Source organism: Telmatherina bonti (genome assembly GCF_933228915.1).
Source record: "Telmatherina bonti genome assembly, chromosome: 3".
NCBI lineage: Eukaryota > Metazoa > Chordata > Actinopteri > Atheriniformes > Telmatherinidae > Telmatherina > Telmatherina bonti.
Genome location: NC_136621.1, coordinates 34,468,373 through 34,494,949, shown reverse-complemented (window position 1 = coordinate 34,494,949; position 26,577 = coordinate 34,468,373). Strand labels below are relative to the sequence as shown.

Below are 26,577 nucleotides of genomic sequence, written 5' to 3'. Positions count from 1 at the left end.
AAAGTCATTAAACAACAAGATATGATGAGTGTGCAAAGCTAATTACCTAGAAATGCTGAAGAAAAACTGATCAAAGTTATGACTGGCACAAATCTCAATGCAGTAGTGATTAAAATAATACAACGCAGTAATTAACTCATTTAAAAAAAAATATGTAATTTGCTCTTTGCTTTTCTAAATTTTCATCATGTTTATTTACTAGTAAAATAAAATAAAATAAAATAAAAAATAAAATGAAAATAATAAAATATAATAAAAATAATAAAATAAAATAAAATAAAACAGCCTAAACATTCCACTTTTCCCCTGCCTTGTCCCCCCCAATTGAAAATGTCATAGTCCGCCCCTGCCTATATAAACACATGACGAATGACTAAAGACTTCTGCGGTGTCAGTGTCGACTGAGCCCTATATCGAACACTCAGGGTAGTCGGATCCACTTGATAAAATTAGAATGACGGGCCAATTCCTGATGCAACAAAGCCTGAGCCTTCACTCAATCCATTAATTCTGTGCTGAAGTTTAAATCGGTTCCCTGTTCTGGGTAAACCTGTGGCGCCAGACTTGCTGGGCTAAATAAAGGTCAGAGGATTACCTTCACGCAACAGCGTTAAACAGCCTCGGAGCAGACAGGTGTTTCTCTGTTGCGGTCCACGGACTGGAGGATGCCTTGCCAGCCTCTGCCTTGAAGCACCGGCGCTCATGGAGCCTGGCCGCCTGACTCCCGGGGTATCTCAGCCTTCTGACGGTGGCTTGGAGAGGTCTTTCCGCAGGGTAGCGGTAAACGACTCGCCCATGGTCCAAGGGTCGGGATGGCTCTTTTCTCCTCTGTGGAGTCCTCGATCCAGGATGCCAAGCGAGAATTTTGGAGGCGATACGTCGAGCGACCAGGCATGGCTGGATGATCACTCCGATTTCACCAGGGCGTACTTTTCACGCAGAACTTCGGTGTAAGTTGCTGCTTGCTCTTCTCTCCTTCCCGACACCTGAAATCTGCAGGAACTTGCTTTAAGTTTTTATTATAATGATATAAAACAATATGCCCTTTTTACATTTGTCATGTACTTATTTTCTTTATTTAGATTTTTTAAAATCTTTTTAAGCTTTACCACAGAGTGAGTTCATTTAAGCAGGGGCGCTGCCAGGAATTTTGGGTTCAATGAAAGACAACGGCATAGACCCCACCACTTAATCGTAAATTTTAGATTTTTGTTTTTGCTTCTGTTGCTTCAAGCTGATTAAAAAAAAACAACAAAAAAAAAACCTTTTCATGGGAATAATAAAGATCTAGGGCTGTGTTTAACCCTTTATGGGGCAAGTGACTATTTTTGATCACTTTGTCTTCTTTTATATTCAGCATGAAACTTTTTTTGTTTTTGTTTTGTGTTAATGTAACAACAAAATGGAGGTCTTTGTTCATAGCAGAAGGACAATTTTAGGTTAAAATTTCTAATTTGAAGGTATTTTCTTGAGGGCCCTATAAAGGGTTAAATCACAGTGCATACATCTAACTAGGTTATTTTTATATAAATGGTTTATCAGTTTATATAACCGCTATATTTCATCACAACCTTTGAAAAAAAGTATTTATTATTTTTAATTAAGGTTTAATGATTTTCTTATATAGTTTGTAAATCTTTTTGGGCCCCTATCAAGTCATGGGGCCCTTAGAATCTTCCTAACTTCCTCCCCCCCATATGGCGCCTCTGCATGTAAGCCACTGCTGACTGATTTCAGGGTGAGTGGTCTCCAACCAGAGATGCCCCCACTGAGCCCCAGGTTTCCCAGGAGCAGCTCGGAACACTCCACTCTCCTCATGATGTCCCCTCATCGCAGAACCTCCGCCCCAGTAACCAGCTCCCACCTGGACATCTCCTCACCACCAGACAGGCTCAACCCCATCACTTCTAACCTCATGGCCCCTGAGTGGGCAGAACACTTGTGTCACCCCCCTTACTCTCCAAGATCTCCTCGCACCACTCGCTTGAGTTTTCCCTCCTGCCGTCCCCTTTCTCCCATTTGCCCCTGCTCCCCAAGCGCGTCCTATGGCCCACAAGTTCTGCCGCCCGTTGTTCCAAAGACCACTGCCTGTGGTCGCGGCGATGGCTGCACGTGGATGATGGGGCTGCTGGGAGGAGGCCTAAGAGGAATGGGATCTGTTGTGGAGCTCTGCCAGGGAGCTGTCAATCACGTAGCAGAGTTGCTGGTAGCTGAGGGTGGCAGCCTGTCACTTGTGAGAAAAGACTCTGGTGGAAGGAGCAACCTGGAGGAGGTGATCAGTTTAACAACAACCGGATGCTTGAGCGACAGCAGCCTGTGCAGTCATGCACATCAGGAGCTGTTGAAGGGTGTCATGGAATACGTGTTGGCTACGGGTTCAGCGATGAACCTCAGGGATGCATCTGAGGTAAATCTTCTTGTAGAAGTCACGACTTGCAGTTTGTGGTAAGCTTTTTCTCATCGCACAGCACAAAGTTGTTCAAGGAAATTGGGGATTTAAAATCAGGGATAAGTGTGCACACTTCCTGTGGCCTGATTTTAGGTGACAGCGTGGTTGTTTTGTGGCCTGTTGGAGCGTGCCAGGGACTCCCACATGATGCAGCCACTTTTAATCCTTTTAGAGACAACTTCCACTGATAAAGCTCTGATTAGGCTACTAAGATGGTGATGTGCCGTCTTGAAGTGCAGTGCGTACTTCCCTAGCACACCCAAACACATACACACACCTGCATAATGAGCGACAATGGCCCAACTCACTAAAAGGCTTACAACTGGTACAGTCTTCAGCCTGTTCGTTTTCACCGGCAATGTCATTAGGGACGAAGGCCAATTACTGACAGAGTTAATCCGTAGACAGCATGGGTGTGGACTGGTATTTCCTAGGCCGATGAGCAATATCGATGCGGTCACTTTAGCACACATTAGTTTAGATAACGATAAATTAGGGTAGGTGTTAAAATCTGTTGTTACCAGATTAATCAAAGGTCTAAAAGACACAGAGGTTACATGCACATGTCCTACATGCTTACACGGTGCAAGCCTGAATGCTTAATTTAAGCATATTTAAGTGATGTGCTAATCTGACGCGTTATCTAAACATGCTTTCTGTGTTTCCCTTGCAGGACCCCAGATTTAACGTGTATAGCAATCAGTCATCAAAGATCAGGACTGTTTTGAGCATACCCATCAAGAACCACAGGAGAGAGGTAGAGTTCGTTGTAATGATTTTGGGGTGTATGTATAGCATGTTGTGCTATTTTCTATTTGCACATGGCTGATGTTAATCATCATATTGAATATGTTTGCAGTATTATGGGATAATTCGCAGGTAGTTGCTAACAGACATTATTATCTCGGTTGTAAAGCCATAAAAGAATGTCCTCTTTTTGTGGATAGGTGGTTGGTGTAGTGGTAATGATCAACAAAAGGAACGGTTGTGATGGTTCACTCTCTGCATTTACCAACATGGATGAAAAGGTGATCAGAAGTTTGGCTTTGTGATCGTTTTTGTTTTTGTTTTTGTCTGTTTTATGGCTTTTTATTTTCATTCATTTCATTAATTCCATTTTTAAGCTATCATCTAACTATACAGCTTTATTAAATTTGACTGAACTTTACTGGTCAGGTGCTGTTAAATCATATGGATGTGCTGGGGATGGTTCTGGATAATATTCAGCTGTATGAAAGCTCAAGACAAGAGGCTAAACGCAGCCAGGTAGCTCAGCCCCGCATGACTGGATAAATGTCCATTTTATTTCTTATTTATTACTCTAGATTTAAATGTGTGTGCGTGTGTGTGTTTTTTGTCAGGCTTTAATAGAGATGGCAAAAGTATTATCAAGGGAGCATCATTCCTTTGAGGTTCTGCTGAGTAAGATGGCTGCTACTATCATGCCCTTCACACACGCTCAGTATTGCACCATCTTTATCCCCGGTGATCAGGCATCAGTCCCTGAGGAGGAGGTGCATCATCCCTTTAAGAATAATTATTATTTTGTTTGTTTACAAAATTATTTATCAAACCTTTTCTTATGTAACGCAGAATTGATGTTTTTCTATATATCTTGTTTTTGGCAACTAATATAGATTTCATTCTCACGTGTGATACACTTAGAGTGTGAGGAGCTTGGATCAAGTTGCCAGATCTACAGAAGGTACTTCCTGCACACCAAGAAAGACCCTCGTATCGATCATTTTTTTCTTCCTGTTTTTGCTGTTGCCATTTAATACCAAATGAGAGCATTACTTTTCAGGGAGCATGACATCAGCGACGTGGATCCGTCGTATGCCTGTCGAACACTGATTGCCATGGAGACACTTAATATGGCCAAGAGCTCTGAGGAATCAATAAGGAGTATCATCTGCTGCCCTGTTAGGAACGAGAGGTCTGAAAACGTTATCGGTAAGTTCCTCTTTTGAATAGCACCACTGGATATTAAGGATTTATTACTCATCTGTTATCTCTCCTCGTGGTTTCATGTTACAAACTATTACTCTTTGAAATGCACCAAGAAGATATTTTTTTAAAAAGACATGCATTCAAGCTTGTAGCTGTAGACATAAAGAATGATGTCAAGAAGATGGTTATTGGAATAAAAGTAGGATTTTGGAATTATTAGAACAGAAAATTATTATTTTAGCAAGTTTTTTTGTTTTCTTTTAAGAGAATGTAGCAGTGGTAGTCCTAAGCAACCCTGTGCTTTTATTGGGGCTTGGGGCTTATGGTTATGAATGAAACAATTTTGCCATCAGACAATAAAAGTCAGGCAGCCATTTCTCAGTTCTTTTTTGCTAGCATAACATCCATTCTAAAGGGGCACTTAGAGTTGATCCAACTGTCTCACCTCATGAGACAGAAATGGTTTTAATGGGGTAAAAAAAAAAAGTCTAATTTGTAGAGTTGCTGTTATAAATACTTCCCAACTTCTTTTACTGTAATAGCAGCTGCTAACAGTTCAAAAATCCCTCTTATGACACTTGTTTACCCCCTAAAAACTCATCTTGTAAAACAGACTTGCTGTTATTTTCCCCACTTTGCTCAATGGCAAGCTGTAACAAGCATAATTATTATTATTATTATTATTGTTGTTGTTGTTGTTGTTGTTGTTGTTGTTGTTGTTGTTGTTGTTGTTGTTGTTATTATTATTATTATGACTGAATCATAACCATTGCTACTGGCATCCATGAGTTACACAAAAGTAATTTTGTGTTGGTGTCTTCTGCTACAAGATTAGCGGGCATTATATTTAGCTAACTTCATTATAGAACATATGTTCATGAACAAGTGACAAAATCCCTAAAGAGAAGTGGAGGAAACAGTTAATCCAAGATTTCCATGTCAACCCACTTCCGGTCAGGTCTATTTTATGTAATTATCACTGACAGAAAACAGCAAGGAGAAAAAGAATGTGGTTTCATGGCACCTACCAATGTAAAGTGAACTTTCAGAATCACAGCAGTGTACTGAATATGATCCTCTTTCTTTCTGACTCTAACTGAAGATGTTATCTGAGTGGTTCTGACATTTTCAACATGCTGATGTAATCATATTTTAGATGGTTGAAAAGAGGACAAAATGAGAGCTACCTGATGCTCAGATCAGCTGGGACTTTACTCCTGTCAATGAATTGGGAAATCTTGTATTGGGCTGCATGATGTAGGTATTTAAGTTTGAAGTTATTCCCAGGTTGGATTGTACCTCTCCTTAGCAGTTCCCAGAAAAGCCCCTCTGACAGGAGGGTGGGGGGGTGGGGGGTGGGGTGGGGGTCATAGACATCTGACTCAATTTTGAGACTCTTCTTGTCTTCTTACTTTTGGTTTTCTTCGCTGTTCTATTGACAGTTTGGCATCACAGCTGCATGTTTTGCTTGGATAATATCCCAAAGTAAGAGTGGGTCAGTCTGATCCTTCATATTTCCTCATCACCACTGCCTAACCCTCTATTCCTGCGTTGTCATTTAGCTGTGTGTCAGCTCATGAACAAACGGAGCAAAGACTCGGGTGAGCTGGAAGCCTTTAATCGATACGATGAGCGCCTCCTGGAAGACCTGGCTTTGTACTGTGGCTTGGCTTTACAGTATGTTCAGGCGGTGCAGATCACTGAGGTGCGGAGGGCCAGTATAGAAGTCACACAGGAGGTGAGGGAACTATCTCATCATATCATTATACTATTCATATCTTCAGCTGAGAGATTTGCTGTCCCAACCCTAAAAGTGCAAACTTTGCAGCACAGCTTTGGTTTTAGGATAGATTTATTAACATTCAGTGCCGGCAGGGAGTGCAAGAGGACAAAACAACATAATCTTCGGTTCCTCAAAATTATCATAATTGACTTTGACCAAAGTTCTACAAATCGTGAGCATGCAGGTAGGAAGCGTTTCAGGGTTGCTTGTTGCAGCCTTTCCCCATGCCACTTTGGCCAAGTCCATCCAAACAAGTTCTGTGTAGTTAATGTTGGGTGACTGGAAGCAATGATATGTCTGATAAACTAGTCCCCATCGTTACACTGTGCCACAAGTCAGAGTTACTTATATGTCAGTTGAGTATGCCATTGATTTTGGAAAAAATACCCTGCAGCAAAAATCCCAAACTGTCCCTCAAAAGTGCAGGTCATGCACTGAGGAACTGAGTTTTCACCTGTTTGATGATAATCACAAAAACGTTCGGCCCAAACATCTCGTACCTGGACTGATCAGCCCTCAGGAATCTGTTCAAGTCATTCTCGGTCCAATAGACAGGTTCCTTGTCCTACTTCAATCTCTGCTTGCTTTGCTCTGTTAGGGTGGCTTCTTTCTAGAAAATCTGCCGTGTAAGTCAGCCACCTTTAGCCGTCTGTAGTGTGATACTGACGATAGTGTTCCACGTGTCATTAAGTTGAGCTTTGAGCTGGGGAAGACTTAAGCATCTGTCACGGCGAATGCCAACAAAGACAAACTTATCCCTTTCAGAGAAAGTTACACTGGCCCTCCCACTGTGGGACAGGTCAAAGTGCAACACGGTGAGCTAGCCTAGCAGAAGTGTCTACTCTACTACACCTACAGTTCATTTAATGCTTCATTATTTAATTTAATTTAATTAAATTTAATTTAATTTAATTTAATTTAATTTAATTTAATTTAATTTTTTTATTTTTTTATTTTATTATTATTATTATTATTATTATTATTATTATTATTATTATTATTATTATTATTATTAATATTAATATTATTATTATGTTGTGACTTTGCAGGATATATTATATTATATCCAATTCTAAATACAAAATTACTGACCTTAAACAATAATTACACACAATATAGTTTTTTCTTGTTGTTGTTTTAATTGATCTATGACTAATCTATTACATGAGTTCACATTAGTCCAGCTTGTATTTATTGTGTTTATGCAACCCAGTTCCATAAAAATGCAAAGTGGATTGCATTCAGGCTTCAGTGTGCACCATCCTGAGCACGCACAGGGTGGTGGGCGAAGATGGAAAGAATAAACATAAAGGAAGACCTGCAGCAGTATCAGACTCAGGAAGGGTGACCACATGTCTGGGAGTGATGAGGACAGCAAAAGAGTGGTCAATAAGCACCATAACTCTACAACAGGGAACTGAGTGAGGAATAAAAAACAGTATGATGCAGCATATCAAGAATTGTCCCAGATTACTAAATCTGTGCTGCAAAACTTTGAAACGTGTATTTTTTTTTTGCATATTTTCACTGTTGGATCGTTCGTTCATCGTTCAGATGTTTGCAAAAACCTAAAACATGGTATTAAAGTTTCTTTACTTCAACTTTTCAGGTTCTTGCCTATCACATCACTGCAGCTGAGCAGGAAATCCAGGCACTGCAGGTGACTTTTAAATGACTGTCTTTGTCTATCTCAGCCAGGATTTGAATTTTTCATCTTTTACTTCTTAATTGGCAAATGAGAAAAAAAAATATTTGAAATCTAGTTTTGCAAGAGAATCCCATGAAAGCAGCTGAGAAACAACTGCAGTGTAATATTTTTATCTGTTTATAGATCAGCTGATCACAATTTCAGCCTATCCCACCCAGATATTTATAAAACACCAACTGTTCTTTTTTTATTGTAGTCTAGCTGCATTTTCAACATCTCATCTTTTTCTTTTCAATCTAAATATTTGAAGGTCTACTTCTTTGGTGTTTAACTGTTCTCCTTTTTTCACTTGTTTTCATCACAGTGTCAGAAAGTTGTAAATTTAGTTTCCTCGGGAGAGATAAACAGGCTTCCATTCTTGCAGAAATCTAAATACTCCTTATTGGCTCTTAAATTTGCCTAAGAGTTACTTAAAGGAACCTTTTATTGAAGAGTAAAATTATTCAGTTGAATTCTGATCACTTCAATTGTCCGCAAGGGGCAATCAGCTTACACTATGCAATGGAAAAGGTAGAAAATAACTTTATTGACTGAGAGTTTGGCAGGAAAATTTTGAATCTTTGTATATTTCATTGGCTTTTTTCCTGCTTTCAGGAGGCCAATATTCCCTCCGCTGAGTCAATGAAAATTCTAGACTTCCACTTCTCGGATTTTGGCTTACCAGAGGATCGGACCGCCCAAGCCACTGTTCGCATGTTTCTGGATCTTAATTTGGTGAAGGATTTTAACATTGATTATAAGGTAACTAACATGCTGGGAATCTATTAAAACACGTGAGAAGCAGCGTAGGGGTGGCCAACTCCGGTCTTTGAGAGCCGCAGTCCTTCACGTGTTGGGAGTTTCCCTGCTGCAACATATCTGACGCATTTCAGACTTAATTAGCAGACTTGTACAGAGCTTAACAGCAAGCTGCTAATTACCCAATGATTTAGGTCAGGTCCGGTGCAGCATGGAACCGGGGGTTGGCCAACCCCTGAACCATAACATCATGTAAATATGATGGGAAAAGATCCATCCAGATTGAAGACTTTTGAAGCTTTGTTGCTAATAAAATCCAACTTGCAATTAGATTAGAAACAAAAGCAAACAAACAAAAAAAAACAAAAAACTACAACTAAAACTACAACCTACTTAAAAGATTCCCAAATCGTGTGACCATTTTTCTGCTATTCACCACATGTAATGCATGTCCTTTCCCCATCAGAGCCTGTGCCAGTGGGTCCTGAGTGTGAGGCGTGGCTACAGAAGCAATGTGCCTTATCACAACTGGAGCCATGCACTGAGCACTGCCCAGAGCATGTTTGCCATGCTCATGGCGACAGACCAGCTCCAGGTTAGTGATCAGATGATTTCATCTGACTCTTTATTTAGCTATCCTGGATCTTAGGAAAAGCAGGCCTTAGATAACTCCTTGTATTTTCCAGTTCCAGTCTATTTTACTGTCTCTGTCTCAGATGAGAAACTGAGCAGAGCTCCGTTGTGGAGGGGTCTCTCCTCTCTCTCTTATGTTAACTGCTTTATGTTAACTGCTTGGTGATTTCTTCTGTGTGTATAATTTAAACTGTTACTGAAAATGTAATCTGACATTGTAATTATTGTATTCTTTCATAATCCGTCATCATTTGCACAATGAATGTTTTAATAGGATGTATATAATAGGATGGAGTATGGTGTCTATGGCAGGGGTCTTCAGCTTCTGTCCTCATTAGCTGCCATCCTGCAGGTTTTGTTGTTTGCCAGGAACAACCTATTTGATTCAAAAGAAAAGGTTGTCCAACAACTTGTTGTCGTCTTCTGCACCTGCCTGTTAATGAGCCATTGATTAGGTCAGGTGTGTTGCAGCGGGGAAACACTAAAGCCTGCAGGCTGGTAGCTAACCAGATTCAGAGTTAGAGACCTCTGGTCTGTGGATTTTGGATTCAGAGGTGAACATGCATTATATATTTGGTTTTTGAAGGTGGTGGCCCACAATTCTGTTTTTTATTTATTTATTTGTTTGTTTGTTTTTGTTAAGTCAAATGAAAGCAGAAATAAGCACAGATCACAGAAACAATGTGCCATTTGCACTACAGACAAACATAAATCAGTCAAAAATTATTTAAGAAATGAGCCGCACTCACTAGTGTCGACTTTTAATCATCTATTACCATCTATCTAATCTAACATGCATGTTTTTTAAGCTGAACGTTGACTTCACCTTCAGGACCTCTTTAGTTAAAATCTGTGTCATAATAATTCATCTGTTATCATCATAGTTCGTTGTAATATATATATATATATATATATATATATATATATATATATATATATATATATATATATATATATATTGGATTCCTCTCCCTGAGCCGTCACCTTATCGTGGTGGAGGGGTTTGTGCATCCCGAAGATCCTAGCAGCTATGTTGTCGGGGGCTTTATGCCCCTGGTAGGGTCACCCATGGCAAACAGGTGTCTAGGGGAGGGACCAGACCAAGCACGGCTCATAGACCCCTATGATGACGACCAACCTGGGCATGAATGTTCCCTTGCCCGGACGCGGGTTACCGGGACCCCCCTCTGGAGCCAGGCCTGGAGGCGGGGTACGAGAGCGAGCGTCTGGTGGCCGGGCCTTCGCCCATGGAGCCCGGTCGGGCTCAGCCCGAAAGGGTTACATGGGCCCCACCTCCCGTGGGCTCACCATCTGCGGGAGGAGCCGTAGGGGTCGGGTGCAATGTGAGCTGGGCGGCAGCAAGGGGCGGGGACCCTGGCGGTCCGATCCCCGGCTGCAGAAGCTGGCTCTAGGGACGTGGAACGTCACCTCTCTGGTGGGGAAGGAGCCTGAGCTTGTGCGCGAGGTTGAGCGGTTCCGACTAGATATAGTTGGACTCACCTCGACGCATGGCTTGGGCTCTGGAACCAGTACCCTCGAAAGGGGCTGGACTTTCTTCCACTCTGGAGTTGCTCATGGTGAGAGGCGCCGAGCAGGTGTGGGCATTCTCATCAGCCCCCAGCTTGGTGCCTGCACGTTGGGGTTTACCCCGGTGGATGAAAGGGTAGTTTCCCTCCGCCTCCGGGTGGGGGGACGGGTCCTGACTGTTGTCTGTGCTTATGCACCGAACAGCAGTTCAGAGTACCCACCCTTTCTGGGGTCCTTGGAGGGAGTGCTGGAGGGTGCTCCTTCTGGGGACTCCATTGTTCTGCTGGGGGACTTCAATGCTCACGTGGGCAATGACAGTGAGACCTGGAGGGGAGTGATTGGGAGGCATGGTCCCCCCCCTCTGAACCCAAATGGTGTTTTGTTATTGGACTTCTGTGCTCGTCATGGATTGTCTATAACGAACACCATGTTCCAGCATAAGAGTGTCCATATGTACACCTGGCATCAGGATTCCCTGGGCCGCAGTTCAATGATCGACTTTGTAGTCGTATCGTCGGACCTGCGGCCACATGCCTTGGACACTCGGGTGAAGAGGGGGGCGGAGCTGTCAACTGATCACCACCTGGTGGTGAGTTGGCTCAGATGGTGGGGGAGGAAGCCGGTCAGAGCTGGCAGGCCCAAACGTGTTGTGAGGGTCTGCTGGGAACGTCTGGCTGAGTCCCCTGTCAGAGCGAGCTTCAACTCCCACCTTCAGCAGAGCTTCGAACATGTCCCGGGTGAGGCGGGGGACATTGAGTCCGAATGGGCTGTTTTCCGTGCCTCTATTGCTGAGGCGGAAAGCCGGAGCTGTGGCTGCAAGGTCGTTGGTGCCTGTCGTGGCGGTAATCCAAGGACTCGTTGGTGGACACCAGCAGTGAGGGATGCCGTCAAGCTGAAGAAGGAGTCCTATCGGGCCTTCTTGGCCTGTGGGACTCTGGAGGCAGCTGATGGGTACCGGCGGGCTAAGCGGCATGCGGCTTCGGCCGTTGCCGAGGCAAAAACTCGGGCATGGGAGGAGTTCGGCGAGGCCATGGAGAAAGACTTCCGGACGGCTTCGAGGAGATTCTGGTCCACCATCCGGCGGCTCAGGGGGGGGAAGCAGTGCTCCATCAATACTGTGGAGATGGGGAGCTGCTGACCTCAGCTCAGGACGTTGTGGGTCGGTGGAGGGAATACTTCGAAGACCTCCTCAATCCTACCAACACGTCTTCCCATGAGGGAGCAGAGCTGGTGGACTCAGGGGTGGACTCTCCTATCTCTGGGGCTGAAGTCGCTGAGGTGGTCAAAAAGCTCCTTGGCGGCAAGGCCCCGGGGGTGGATGAGATCCGCCTGGAGTTCCTTAAGGCTCTGGATGCTATGGGGCTGTCCTGGCTGACACGCCTCTGCAGCATCGCGTGGACATCGGGGGCAGTACCGCTGGATTGGCAGACTGGGGTGGTGGTCCCCCTTTTTAAGAAGGGGGACCGGAGGGTGTGTTCCAATTACAGGGGAATCACACTCCTCAGCCTCCCTGGTAAGGTCTATTCAGGGGTCCTGGAGAGGAGGGTCCGCCGGATAGTCGAATCCCGGATTGAGGAGGAGCAGTGTGGTTTTCGTCCTGGTCGCGGAACAGTGGACCAGCTCTATACCCTCTCTGGGGTCCTGGGGGGGGGCATGGGAGTTTGCCCAACCAGTCTACATGTGCTTTGTGGACCTGGAGAAGGCATTCGACCGTGTCCCCCGGGGGCTGCTGTGGGGGGTACTCCGGGAGTATGGGGTACCGGACCCCCTTGTACGAGCTGTCCGGTCCCTGTACGACAGGTGTCAGAGCTTGGTCCGCATTGCCGGTAGTAAGTCGGATTCGTTTCCGGTGAGGGTTGGACTCCGCCAAGGCTGCCCTTTATCACCGATTCTGTTCATAACTTATATGGACAGAATTTCTAGGCGCAGCCGAGGGGTTGAGGGGATCCGACTTGGTGGCCTCAGGATTGGGTCCCTGCTTTTTGCGGATGACGTGGTCCTGTTGGCTTCATCTGATCGTGATCTCCAGCTCTCGCTTGAGCGATTCGCGGCCGAGTGTGAAGCGGCTGGGATGAGAATCAGCACCTCAAAATCTGAGACCATGGTCCTCAGCCGGAATAGGGTGGATTGCCCTCTCCGGGTCGGGAGTCAGGCCCTGCCTCAAGTGGAGGAGTTTAAATATCTCGGGGTCTTGTTCACAAGTGAGGGAAGGATGGAGCGTGAGCTCGACAGACGGATCGGTGCGGCGTCTGCAGTAATGCGGGCTCTGCGCCGGTCTGTCGTGGTGAAGAAGGAGCTGAGCCAGAAGGCGAAGCTCTCGATTTATCAGTCGATCTACGTTCCTACCCTCACCTATGGTCATGAGCTGTGGGTCGTGACCGAAAGAACGAGATCTCGTATACAGGCGGCTGAAATGAGTTTCCTCCGCAGGGTGGCCGGGCTCTCCCTTAGAGATAGGGTGAGGAGCTCAGTCATCCGGGAGGGGCTCAGAGTAGAGCCGCTGCTCCTTCGCATCGAGAGGAACCAGTTGAGGTGGCTCGGGCATCTGGTCAGGATGCCTCCTGGACGCCTCCCTGGTGAGGTGTTCCAGGCACGTCCCTCGGGGAGGAGACCCCGGGGAAGACCCAGGACACGCTGGAGGGATTACATCTCTCGGCTGGCCTGGGAACGCCTCTGGATCCCCCCCGCAGAGTTGGCAAATGTGGCTGGGGAGAGGGAAGTCTGGGCTTCCCTGCTTAGGCTGCTGCCCCCGCGACCCGACCCCGGATAAGCGGCAGAAGATGGATGGATGGATGGATGGATATATTGGATTCGACTATCAACATACAGCATCAGGAGCAGAAACATTTCTTTTATAGATAAACTCAAAGTGATGAGAAATATTAATCTTTCTCAGGTTTTCATTTTTTCTCATTGATATTTGAAAACAAATAGATACATTTTTCCTGGAAGATTAATTGTCTGACAGTCTCTCAATGATTCCATTATTTATTTTATGTACATAATTTATTAAACTCATCCATCTCTGTGTTGCAAAGAACAAGCTCATGTTTGTATATGTGCTTGAAAGGTTTGTCTTCAGACACATGATTTTTAAATCAAAACGTAGCTTTAATATTACCTGCAACAAGATATCCTTTCATGGAAAATACATAAAATGAAGTTATTATTCCGGCTCACTGTTCGTGTTTTGCTGTTTCTAACAAGACCTAACTTTTTCTGAAATGATGAGGACTTTATTTTATTGAATACAAGGTATGCACACAGAAGAATTACAATGTTAAAAATATAAAAAAGTGCAAACTTGAACATATTTTCATTTCGGTAACTATTTCTTTGCATCTCAGAATATATTTTCCCGCTTGGAGATCTTAGCGTTGATGATAGCCACACTCAACCATGATATTGACCACAGAGGAGTTAGTAACTCCTACATAGAAAGGTAAGACTTACCATTTTGTCTCCTGCTTACATTTTTTCTGATTTGCTCTGATAGAAAAGTATTAAGTTATATGTAGGCTACATTAATATTGTATTTATATTTGGTTATAGACTGTGAGTTTCTCACTACAAATATGAGGCCAATTTAGTCTTTTTTACCCTCATTGTTTTCTCCCAGGTCTCAGCAGCCTTTAGCTCAGTTGTATGGACACTCCTCCCTGGAGAACCACCACTTTAACCTGTGCCTCTTCATCCTTAATAATACTGTAAGACCTGATTATCTGACTTTTATTATTTGTTTTGATTTAATTCCTGATTTTTGTTTTTTTTGTAAACCCTTTACATTTTTCTGCTAATCTTCCCTGTTTTGAGTAATGATTTTTTTTTTCTTTTTTTGCTAAGCGAAAAAGCCTATTTAGTCTTTGCTGAGATTTTCACAGAAGTGAATAAATGCATAAATATCAAATTAAATGAACTGCAATCCATATAGTTTCTGCACCTGGCAGTCTCTGGCGGTCACTAAGGGGATTCTTTTTCATGTTCTTCCAGGGGAGTCAGATTCTCACCAATCTGTCGAGGGAGGACCACAGAACTGTGCTGACAATGATCAAAAGAGCAATTCTTGCCACTGACTTGAACGTCTACATGCAGTATATATCAAAACATTCCATTTCAAAGTCGCTGTTACTTAAGCTTTGTGTAAGACTCGTTCTGACACCTGATTTTTGTGACTCGTTTCTTCTTCTAGAAGAAGAAAGGAGTTCTTTTCTCTTGCGGAAAAAAGCAAGGTGAACTGGACCAGTCAGAAACACAGAGATTTGCTGAGGTAAAATCAGATTCAAGGAATTTTACAGAGATGGGTGTGATGGAACAGAGTGTCTTTTAAGTTATCTATTTACCCGTCAGGTCGATGCTGATGACAGCTAGTGACCTCTCTGCTATTACGAAGCCTTGGCCTGAACAACAAAGGGTTGGTCACAAAACATGTTTTTCACATGAGTCATATATAAACTAGATGATTCATCTCTTAACTGTTTTGAGTTATAATCTACCTAAACCCCAGATTTTCTCCCTTTAGATTGCCAACCTTGTAGCCATGGAGTTCTTTGCACAGGGCGACAAGGAGAGAGAAGAGTTCAAAATCAAGCCCATTGTAAGTTTTGCCAGCTGGATTTTATCTGACAAATAAAACGTCAGGACTGCAAACATGTAAAATTCCTAAACTAAGTCTAATTTTGTTATTCAGTGTCTGAAAAAATAGAAATGCAACTGAAAGAAATGTGAAGAAATGTTATAATAGGATGAAAATCCCTAAAGATGTGATTTAAAATGGCTCTTTTGTTGAGTTGTCATGTATGCGATTAGCATCCTTTAAAGGTGGAGTATGTAAGATTTTCAATATTTTCAAAATAAATTAACTAAAAAAATAACTAAAATCATAATTGGATAGGTTTTTTAAACTTGTAGGTTCCAGTTTGTCCATATTTTATGTGTTATTAAATTACAAGTTTAATTAATGACAAAGACCCTTCTTAAATGTTTGCCTACCAGTAAAAAAAAAGTGCTTTTTGTCATTTGTCATTAATTAGACTTGTAATTTAATAACGCATCAAATATGGACAGACTGGAACCTACATGTTAAAAAAGCTATCTAATTATGATTGTAGTTATTTTATTAGTTAATTTATTTAGAAAATATTGAAAATCTTACATACTCCACCTTTAAATAAAGTGCCTTTTTATGCTTTGATAACACTGTTGTCAGAGTTAAGTAACTTAAAAAATAGATCATTAAGTTTTTTGCTTTCTTTTACTGGTCAGGTGCAAAAAAATTAGACTTGAAATGAGTGAATAAGCAGTCATTGTCCAGAAAAACACTGAAAAACCTTCAGTAAACCTGGAGAAGTTATTGTTTAAAAAATCTGAACTCATCATCTTATATATATTTCATATCTTAAAAATATTAGAAAAAGGTCTTCATGATTTTTGGGATGCTATGCTACCTCCTTGTACAAGCAGAGTGAACTTGCTTCATGTCATGGAAGCCAGACTTTTTTTTTAGGTGGATGCTGAAACTCCACCTTTACTTTGTCACTGATTCTGTTCATAATTGTTATGTACAACATTTTTAGGGATGGACATGTTTCAATTTTGCCAGCTTAGAACTTAATTTCTGCATATGTTATGGTCCCATTTGCCTCACTGGTAATTAAAAAAAAACATACAAGTGTGAAAAAGCAGAGATAAAAATGATTCATTTCCTAGTTTGAGGTCATGATCCTCAACAAAAAAAAGTGGATCCCTTTCTCCATTTAGGAATGAGTTGCTACTTGTAGTATAGGATTTTAGACTTCACTGAATTATCTGCTGAAATGAAACAATGTCAGCGTGACAAAAGAACTGATCCAAAAAACAAATCTGCTGATTTACTAGTCAGTCTACATTTTCATGTTAAGAAATAGCTACTAGCTGATGGTAGCGACCAAATGAACAATATTATGGTTAAAAATGACAAAAATAGGTGTAATCTGTAGGGTCACTAGGGTCATATGAAGTGGCAAGCGCATCCATCCATTAGATATTCAGAGTAGAGTATCTTCTTATCAGCATCAAAAAGGGACATTTGAGGTAGTTGAGCATCTGGTCAGGATGCCCTCCAGGCATCTCTGGTTTTGGGCAGACAAAGGACTTACTGTGGAAATGAGATATGTCTCTTATCTGATTAGATGCAAGCCCACCTGAAAGCTCATGGTGTGACTGGTCTTAAGAAGGTCTAAGGATATATGTATTTTTTCCAATGTTATGGTTTTCAAGCTAACAGATACCTTTTTCTTCTTAGGACATAATGAACAGAGAAAACAGCACGCGGCTGCCATACATGCAAGTTGAATACATTGACGAGATCTGCTATCCTCTCTACAAGGTGCATTATAGCTATTGGTGTTGAACGTTTGGATAAATGTACATTGTACAGTGCATGCTTGAATTTATTAATGCATGATTGTATGGACTGATCATATGGTGTTGTACATACTTCCTTTCTCTCCTAAATTCTGCTCTTATCTGAACTTCATGAAGCATTTACTCTTTGTGACCCTCAGGCTGTATCCAGACTGTTTGATGCCTGCTCTCCACTGATGAATGCTTGCAAGAAGAACAGAAAAAACTGGCTGCAACTGGCTGAAAACAGAGAGGAAAAAAAAGAAGAAAGCAACACTAATTCGGTTATGGAAACACAGAAAAGCAATCAGGAAGAAAGGAACACAGAGGATGAAGAGACACCGGAAGAGAAGAGCACGGAGGATGAAGAAACACCAGATGAAGAACCACAGACAGAGGACTAGAGGAATGGGTGGACAATGAAGATGGGTGACTTTTGAAGCAGGAAAACAATTTACCACACAATCCATCATGTCGTTGACGCATCATAACACCAAATTGATAAAGAGGCTATGACTGTCAAACCTACCTATGCTGAAGTTATGTTCAAAATTATTTAAAGCCAATGAAATGTGTAAACTCCATTTAAATGGTGTCAGTAATGAAAAGTGTTTGATCATTTTTATAGGCATTGAAGCTGCCAAATTATTAATTTGATGATTTCCGTACTGTAGTCTATCTGAAAGACCATTTGGATTTAATCACTCCTACAATGACATTTGGACATTTGCAAATGCACAGTGAGCTACTAGGATGTTTGCAATATCTAACAATGCAGTTCTTCACTACCTCATGTTATCAAGTTAGGACAATCTATATGCAGTTTTACACAGTTTTCTATGTACTCAAGAAGTCGTTTTTACACTGTTGTTCAAAAACATATTATTTTTATAATAAGACTTATCTAGGCACACTATATGCAATATGTAGGGTTATTACTCAAATCTCAGCCATATTCTTTGACTTTTAACTTATCCTCCCGTTGTAAAAAAAAAAAAAAAAAAAAAAAATCTATTTAAAGTATTCATTGTGAGATTGTGCATTCTTATGAATTTGATCAGTAAAGATCTCTGAGATAGTTTTCATATATGATAACACTCTCTCCAGCACGTGTAGTAAATTGTTCTTTTAATCAGATAGATGGTTGGTTCATTTCCCAAATTTTCAAGTACATTTATTTAATTGTCCTCAGACAAAATATTTAACTCCACTTTCTCCCAGTATGTTGATGCTGCAAATTAAAATGTCTTCTGCTCTGTGAATGTATTGATATGAAAACCAGAAAGATGTTTGTGCAGTTTCTGTCTCTGTTGGTGCAGTGTTGTGAGAAGCCTTTAAATCTGAATTACAAACATTTTTCCTCTTTTATTAAAAAAAATATATTAAAAAATGGGCATTTTTGCAATTTTGATGTCTTAAAAATGACTATGCCATAGAGCTGCATCATATATTTATTTTTCTGAAAATAAAATAATCATTTGTGTCAAAAGATTCATTATTTGTTTGTTCATTCATTGAAAATCAGCTACCCTCTCTGGCCTCTGGGGGGCGCTGGCGTGCTTTAACGCTGCCCCGCTGCTGCCCTTATTAAGCAGCTGAAGAAGACAAGGACAGCGAGACAAGAGGAATATAATGACAGGGCGCGCAAAAAGAAAAGCCAAATCAGTTCAGGTAATTTCACTCTGTTTTGACTCCCATTTCTGGGTCACAGAAACGTGCATTTAAACCTCAGCTTCGTCAGACTGAGAACTGTGAGGTTTGTGGTTATTTCAAAGGTTAAAGCAGCATCTGTGTGATCTAGTGGTTCCTAAACAGCGGTGCTTAGACAACATGGCAGCAGCTCTGCAAAGCAGCCTCTTAAATGTCGCTTAAAGTCACACAATCTCCAATAAATAGCTTTAATTTGTTTTCCTTTGTAGAGTATTTGCGACAGCAAGGCTAGGCTTTCACGTTAAACCTCACGCTAGTATGCTGCGGAGAAACTGGTGGATGTATTTATTTTATTCAATCTTATATTACTTGTTTCTTTTATAGCTTCCATTGATGATCTAATGTTTTTTACAACAGGTCAATCCTTACACTCCCTCTGCTTGGGATAGAGTACACAGATACCTATAAGATTACAACAGCATATATAAATCCGGACTAATCTTTATGGAAGTCATTATTTACAGCTGATGTTTGAACCATAGACTGTATATAATAGGGATGGGAAAATCGAATCGAAAGTCGGGATTTTTTTTTTTTTTTTTTGCTTCATAATTTTAAAATGGATTTTTTTTTTTTAAATCCTTTTTTTTCCCCAAATAAATAAAACTAATCCATTATAAATTTTTTTTTTTTTTTTTTTTAAATTGTTTTTAGTAATCTTTTTACATGTCTTCTTGGGCATGATAGTAGCAGCTTGATGGTCTGGATACTGTGTTGTTTTTTTCCTCATTGAAATCGAAAAAAATGACGAGCAAAAAAAGTTTTGTACATTTTTTTTGTTGTTGTTTATAGTCTACAAAAATCAGCAATATCAAAGAATTGTGAGAATCGCAATTTAAATCGAATCGACACCCAAAAAAATTGGAATCTAATCTAAATCGGGACAAAAGCATATCGTCACAGCCCTGGTATATATACCCGTTAAAGGTATTTTTACAGGTAAAAACATATACGGCCTATGGTTTAAACCCGTTGAAAAGATCTCCTAAACCAGAGTAGAGGAGAGAGATAAGATTTTAGGAGTATGTGTCATAATAAAACTATATTTAAAATAAAAAATAGGTTGAAAACTGAATGAAAACTGTTTCTGGTTCATCAGGAGTCAGGCTCAGCCAATGGAGAGGAGAAGAAAGCCCGTACCGGTGAATCCAAAGCTGGGATTTTGTCCAAAGTGAATTCAGAGCAACGTGATGAAATAAGACAACTGTACAGTTTCCAAATGCCAGAAGATCTGTACCACTTCTGGGATTTCTGCAAGGAGCTTTGTCCTGATAACCCACGAGGTATATTCTCCACGATGTATATTTTACTACATTAACACTGATGGAACAAAATGTTTGTCAGGAAACCAGTTCAAAGTCTGCACAGATGACCTAAATAGAGTATTCTGGAAAAGGGTAGATAATACTAGCGTGGCATCCGAGTAGGCCAGCAGTCATTTTGTGTTTGCTCCTGTTACATCTGCTGGTTTTATGGTTTGTACAAAGCCAGTAACGGTGTTGACAATGCTTGTGTTGAATATATGTGGTAAGTTAGAATGATTATTTTGGTTGTAATCAATCACAGAAGTATCTCAGTCCTTCATTGATACATTTAAAAGTCTTGGTCATCCTATATTGTGAGACTTTCTGAGACAAAAGGAAGCTGTTGAACATATGGAGGAGGCATTCTGGAGACCTCCTTCTAAAGATGTGTATGGCATATAGAGATGGGTGGAGGTCTGGGCCTGTGGCAGGACTCACTCGAATGTCTTACAGCTAGCTAAGAGGTGCCTACATATTGATCTGTAGCTTTATTTGCTTAGTTTGTTTGCTTAATTTGTTAAATACTAGTGTCCTAAATATAAACATTATTCTCCAGCTTGTGTTATTTCAGTCACTATGTAATGTGATATTTGTACTAAATAAATCACTGTTTATTATGTGACTAAATAAACCTAAAATGAAATGAGCTTGAGAAAGTTGTGGGAAAAGGGAAATCCTGGGCATCTTAATTACCTGATGAATGAAAATCCAAGGCTGATTCATGGTTCATGATTTTAAGATTATACTTTTTTTTTTTTTTTAATGTAAATCTGTGTAGGTGCTTTGAAAGACACGCTCGGTCTGCAGCTGGTCGGACCTTTCGATGTTCTGGCCGGCACTCACAGAAACTCCAAGAATCCTCAGCCCAACTTCCATCTTCACTGGCGGTATTTTTATGACCCCCCAGAGTTTCAGACTATACTTCGGGGCAGTGAGGACAGCCAGCATCACATGGGCTACTACAGGTATTTTTTATTACAGTCTTGTAGGAAATCTTGCTTGTATTCACATGTCACACCCACGTCATTAACATGGAGCGGTGGTCAACCTCGCTGGAGGCAGACAGCCAATTAATCAAGGTTACTTTGAGGTTCTTTGCAAAAGCATTTAATAGGAAACACAAGCTAAGCATTTTGGGAAAAGAAGGCTTGTGAATCTTTCATTTAAATCAAAAGAAGCTGAGTTACATCTGTAAATCTCTTTACTTCAGTTGGTAAGGGTCCTTCTCTGTTAGCTTCAGCTGTTTAATGGGTAAATTTAAAGCTCATGGGGTGATACAAGCCATAGTTGCTGTTTTGGTTTACTTGTCAAGATTGCAGTTATAAAGCAGGAAGTTGACACCAGCGTGCGAGCTGAGCTAATATTTCTTCTTCATTTTCCTGGATTTTTTTTCCAGGATGATACACAGAATTTAGCCCATGAACAGCTGGAACAGCCAGCCACAGTTTGTTTATACCAAAATGTACCACGTGGCAGCAACACTATTCTTTTGCCTTTTGCCACAGCGTATCCTCTGCCTCCCATGTACAGGGGATTTAACCGATCTGCTTATTGATTTGGCATAGATTTTATGTCAGATGCCCTTCCTGACCCAACCTCCTGCATTTATCTAGGCTTGGGAACAAATACGATACTGACTTGTGTCCCCTGGAAGTAGCATTTGGAGATGTGACAAAGTTGCTGTTAATCACCAAAATTTATTCATTTATTTATTTAAGTTTGCACTTTAAAAGAAACAGAACATTCCTAGAGGGAAAAAAAAGTAAGAGGAAAGGTTCATATTATGGACAATGTGTGTAAAATAATATAAATTTCAGTGCTGGGAAGGTTGGAAACTCTTTAAGGGGTTATGGAGAACCTCACCATAATCTAAATATAAGAATAAATCAAGTAATTTCTTAACCCAGATAAAGGAAATACATAAAACGAAGCTTTAAAAAAATGTGCATCTGCACAAGCAAAAACAATACAGGATTTGTCATGAAGGGTCGTAATCCCAATTTCTTTCCACAGTCTACACACAAAGAAGTTATAGGCCCCCTAGCATTTCCATCGTTTCATCTGCTTTATCACTTTAAAAACACAGTTTGGCTGAAAATGGAAAAATAAGGAGGGAAAATAGTAAACATTGTGATTTACTGATGGGAGAGAGCTCAGAGAAGAGACAGGATGCAACACTGATGCAAAATCAGCCTCTGTTGGGGAGTTTCTTCATAACTTGTGAGGATCTATTCCATGACACGACTCAACATTTTTTTTTTAGGTATCTGATTCATGAAACAGCATGTAAACCTTCAGAAGGCTCGGACGGCATCTCACTTCTTCCTTTGCACAACATTGACTGTTTTTTGTTTTTTTATTTTGTTTGTTTTTTTCTATTACTACCACTTCGGCCACCAGAGGGATACGAACCTGCAAAAGTCACTGAATTCAAAGTTTTATGAGCTAAATTCTCAGAGCGCAATTAAATCTGGAAACAATAATATACTATAAAAAAAATATGAATGGGTTTATTCAGTATGTAACAAATGTCATTATTCAATTTGCCAGAGATACTCCCGACTCCTTGCCTTCATTTGTCGGGGAGAATGAAGCTGAGAAGGGCTGCACTATAACACAGATGGGGGATAACATATTCGCTGCAGTCCGGTAAATATTAAATTCACCATTAAATAACATCTGTGTTTGTGTTCTCCAGCCTGGTGTCTGAAGAAACTTGTTCAACATTTCTTGTTTTTAAAACCTGTTTTTCTGATCTCTCCGTTAGCTTGTATCTGCTGAGGAAGAGGAAAGAAAGAGGTGGTAAAAAATCAGAGGGTGAGGTTTGGGACAGCTTGGAGGCAAAGTTGAGAGACAAGGCAGAGACTCTGGGCTTTTCTTTAGAGCAGAAGACCAAAGGCATGAAGGAGAGGGACAAGAAGGTAAGAAACACAGGAATAACTAGAAAAGGGGGGTAATATCTGATGCAGCCCTGTATGCTGCTTTGTGCGCTCTCTTCCATCGTTTGCATTCACATGGGAGTGGTTTAGTGTCACATTGCTGCTTATTTACTACGTACTTCAAGTTGGCTTAAGGCTGTGTTTTCTGTCCCCACTCAAATTTGATTTACAATTTTTAACAGATTTTTTTTTATTGTCTTTCATGAAAACATTTTGATTAACTCACTTTTTCATGTAAATGTGTCTATTTAAAGCAGATAGACACATCCTGACCATCCTGCAGGTTTTGTGGTTTGCCTGGAACAACCTACTTGATCCAAATTAAAAAAAAAAAAAAAAAAGGTTCCCCAACAACTTGTCATCTTCTGCAGCTGCCTGTTAATGAGCCATTGGTTTGGGTCAGGCGTGTTGCAAGCACTCAAATCTGCAGGATGGTAGCTCATGAGGGCTTGAGTTGGAGACCCCGTTTTTTTTTTTGTTTGTTTGTTTGTTTGGTTTTTTTTAAAAAAAGGGAAGAAACAAGGATTGTAAATAAAGTGTAGCTTTTCCACCTAATCTGAAAAGCAGTGTATCTTAAAGGACACACAGCTTGATCACATCTGTGGTCTCTTTCCACCGGGACTCTTTCTCATCATACAGGAAAGGATTACCCTCATGTTGACTGGAGTTTGTCTGGATGAAAGTAACATTTCTCTCTCCTATCAACTGCACACATATCTTCCAACCCTGCATGACTTAACTCTTTCTGTTAATACTTTCATACACACATAATTTTGGTTCTGGTTCCGACTCCACTTCTCTTATGGATTCTCAGAAACTTGGTGCTTTCTGATGAACTTGCCTCCATTCAGGCCGGTTTAACTCTGCTCAGGGCTCAGCCCATCAGTAACTAGAGAAGTCTAAGGACAATGTTGGCAGCGCTAAGAGGAGAAAAGAGTCTGAATTTTGTCTTTTAAAAAGAAAAATTTCATAAATGGCAAATTTAAATTAACTGTTAAAGTTAATTTATTGACCAGTCTTATGTTGGCTACTTCCAAACTGCGTATAATTTAGTATGGCAATGTTTCCATAGCTTTGTCATAGTTGTATTTATCACCAGGCTTTGGACAGAACCCCTGTACTTTGAGTTGATGAAAAGTCTGTTATGAACAGCAGGTGGTCACCAAGACGTTCCACGGTGCTGGCATCGTTGTGCCTGTAGACAAGAACGATGTAGGATACAGAGAACTACCAGAGACGGACGGTGAGTTCACATTTCTTACAATGTTTTTTACACAATTGAGATATTTTTAAAAAAAAATTTGATTCATTAACATTAATGGATTCCTTCCTTCCTTTCCCAGCTGGTCTGAAGAAGATCTGTAAAGCCATTGCAGAAGCAAAGAGTGATGAGGATCGGGTGAAAGCCTTTGGACCAGTCCAGGAGATGATCACTTTTGTTCAGTTTGCCAATGACGAGTGCGACTATGGAATGGGTTATGAGCTCGGAATAGACCTCTTCTGTTATGGATCTCATGTGAGTCTTAAAAAGTGCTGCATGATCAAATAATACCTGTTTGACTGATAGAGGATTTGAGTTTGGTGACGTTTGGTTAAAGTTGTGCTTTGACTTGTCAGTACTTCCACAAGGTAATCAAGCAGCTCCTGCCCATGGCCTACAGCTTGCTGAAAAGGAATCTGTTTGGTGACATTTTGGAGGCCCACCTCTCCAGTCGCAGTCACGACCAGCTTGACCAGTTCACCATACACTGAAAAAAAGAAAGAAGAAAAGAGAAACAGAGGTCTGTTCTGGCCGCTACAAGCTTTCCCACCATTTTTCCTTTTCTCTTATTTGTCACTGTAAATGTTTTTGTGCTGCTGTCCCTTGTGGAAACCAGTTCAGTAAAGTCTCCTTTGTAAAAGTTAATGTCAAATAAACATTTTTTTTATATTTTTACATCACTTATGTTTTATTATATGCTCTGCTCTGTTAATTTAGAATTAATAGAAGTAGAATATTTTTCTTGCACATCTGGCTGTGTGGGAGGGGTCTTCTTCATTAACTAGAAGCACTCAGAGTGCACAGACCAAATCACTTATTTGTTTTTGCCAGTTATTGTCGGTATTGTTTTTTTTTTTTCTTAGTTAGAAGCTGTAATTGCAAAATCATTATTTCTTCATAGTAAAGAATCTTTAAAAAAATATTCCTGGATCCAGATTCCAGGCGGTAATCTAGATCACCCCAAAATCTCATCACTGTTTCCATCTTCCTAGGAATTTCATCAAAATGCATCCATAACTTTTTTTAAGTTGGGTTGCTAATAGACAGACAGACAAATCAATGCTGCAGGAAACATGACCTCTGCTTTAGCAGGTAATAAACATCAAGACATGTCTGAAGGACCTCCTTATATTATTTCACACTGAAAATGTAACAGAACCCTGAAGAGCGAGGCCAGATCAATGCGAATGATTGTCCAATAGCAAACATTTGCTGTTTTCACTAATGTGAAAAACACTGATCCATGAGCCAGTTTGATTATATTTAGTCAAAAGAAATGTTAAAAAAAAATTTTTTTAAAAACCAAAACAACTGTTTTGATGGTGAACCACTGCATAGAGGTGATGCACTTGGATCCTCTTTGGCAATGAAGGAATTGTTCATTTATAAGCTAATTTGTGAGTGTATGAAAAATAATTTCTGTGAAGTCAAGGCTTTTTGTAGTTTTGAAACAACAGGACTTTGCGAAGGTGATCATCCGGTTGAGATTAGGAGGCTCTGTGCATCCAACGGTCCTTATTAGCCAACATCTTCATCTGTCTTCACCACATTTCTAGTTACCAGCAGGAAGGAAGGAGACTGTTTTCTGCTGTTTTATTTTATCTGCAACTGGATTTTTATTTTCTTTAAATTCTATTTTCACAAAGCAAACCAACTCTTTCAAAAGGCTGCAATTGCAGTCTAGTAAAACATAGTAGTCACTGTGAAATGGGCTGTTAAAACGCTGTAAAGCAGCGTTTTAACAGCCCATTTCATTACACTTCTTTGTTTTTAAAGGTTTACAAAAACCTGCAGAGTTTCTTTATGTCTATTCAGTCAGTTATTAAGATTTGGTCAAACAGAGAAACTTGCATCTAGACTAGTGTCTTGCATACAGGTGCCCCTCTTTATGTATTACCAAAGAACAGTAAATATGTGCAGCAATATTTTTTAAATGTACAAATAACTAAATTCACAGTGAGTAAGACAAGACAGTTTACTGGGAACTAGGAAGCTGCAGCTTTTAGAGGCCTGGTTGCTCACGAGGCCTGGACTTGGGCACCCCTGGATTAAAAGTCAAGATCCTGTTTTCTTAAGCAGTCTGAACCCTCTTAGACGAGCTTTTTGGTATTTTAGCCTTCAGTAATTCTTCTGCAGGCTTCTTGAAAGATATTTCAAAGCTCTGCTTTAAATGTTGGCTGACTTTTTCTTTCCA

The 26,577-nt window shown here is 40.7% G+C and overlaps 2 protein-coding genes across 2 annotated transcripts; both read left to right on the top strand.

Moving 5' to 3' along the window:
* Positions 1-702: 702 nt before the first annotated feature.
* On the top strand, positions 703-17,573 carry LOC306773983 (cGMP-specific 3',5'-cyclic phosphodiesterase-like; the record flags this gene model as incomplete). The annotated part of the gene is made up of 20 exons (XM_079263944.1): positions 703-950; positions 1,738-2,407; positions 3,123-3,206; positions 3,397-3,477; positions 3,626-3,715; positions 3,811-3,963; positions 4,087-4,154; positions 4,254-4,402; positions 5,962-6,137; positions 7,792-7,842; positions 8,485-8,631; positions 9,095-9,223; positions 14,136-14,230; positions 14,408-14,495; positions 14,779-14,879; positions 14,978-15,055; positions 15,136-15,199; positions 15,308-15,382; positions 17,069-17,152; positions 17,331-17,573. 20 exons carry the CDS (start codon positions 703-705, stop codon positions 17,571-17,573), a joined length of 2,874 nt encoding a protein of 957 aa, XP_079120070.1.
* Positions 17,574-18,772: 1,199 nt separating this feature from the next.
* On the top strand, positions 18,773-25,008 carry hpf1 (histone PARylation factor 1). Its single transcript, XM_079264679.1, has 8 exons — positions 18,773-18,840; positions 19,979-20,162; positions 20,962-21,148; positions 22,734-22,832; positions 22,951-23,104; positions 24,275-24,365; positions 24,466-24,638; positions 24,740-25,008. Exons 1-8 carry the CDS (start codon positions 18,802-18,804, stop codon positions 24,872-24,874), a joined length of 1,062 nt encoding a protein of 353 aa, XP_079120805.1. The 5' UTR covers positions 18,773-18,801; the 3' UTR covers positions 24,875-25,008.
* Positions 25,009-26,577: the final 1,569 nt, after the last annotated feature.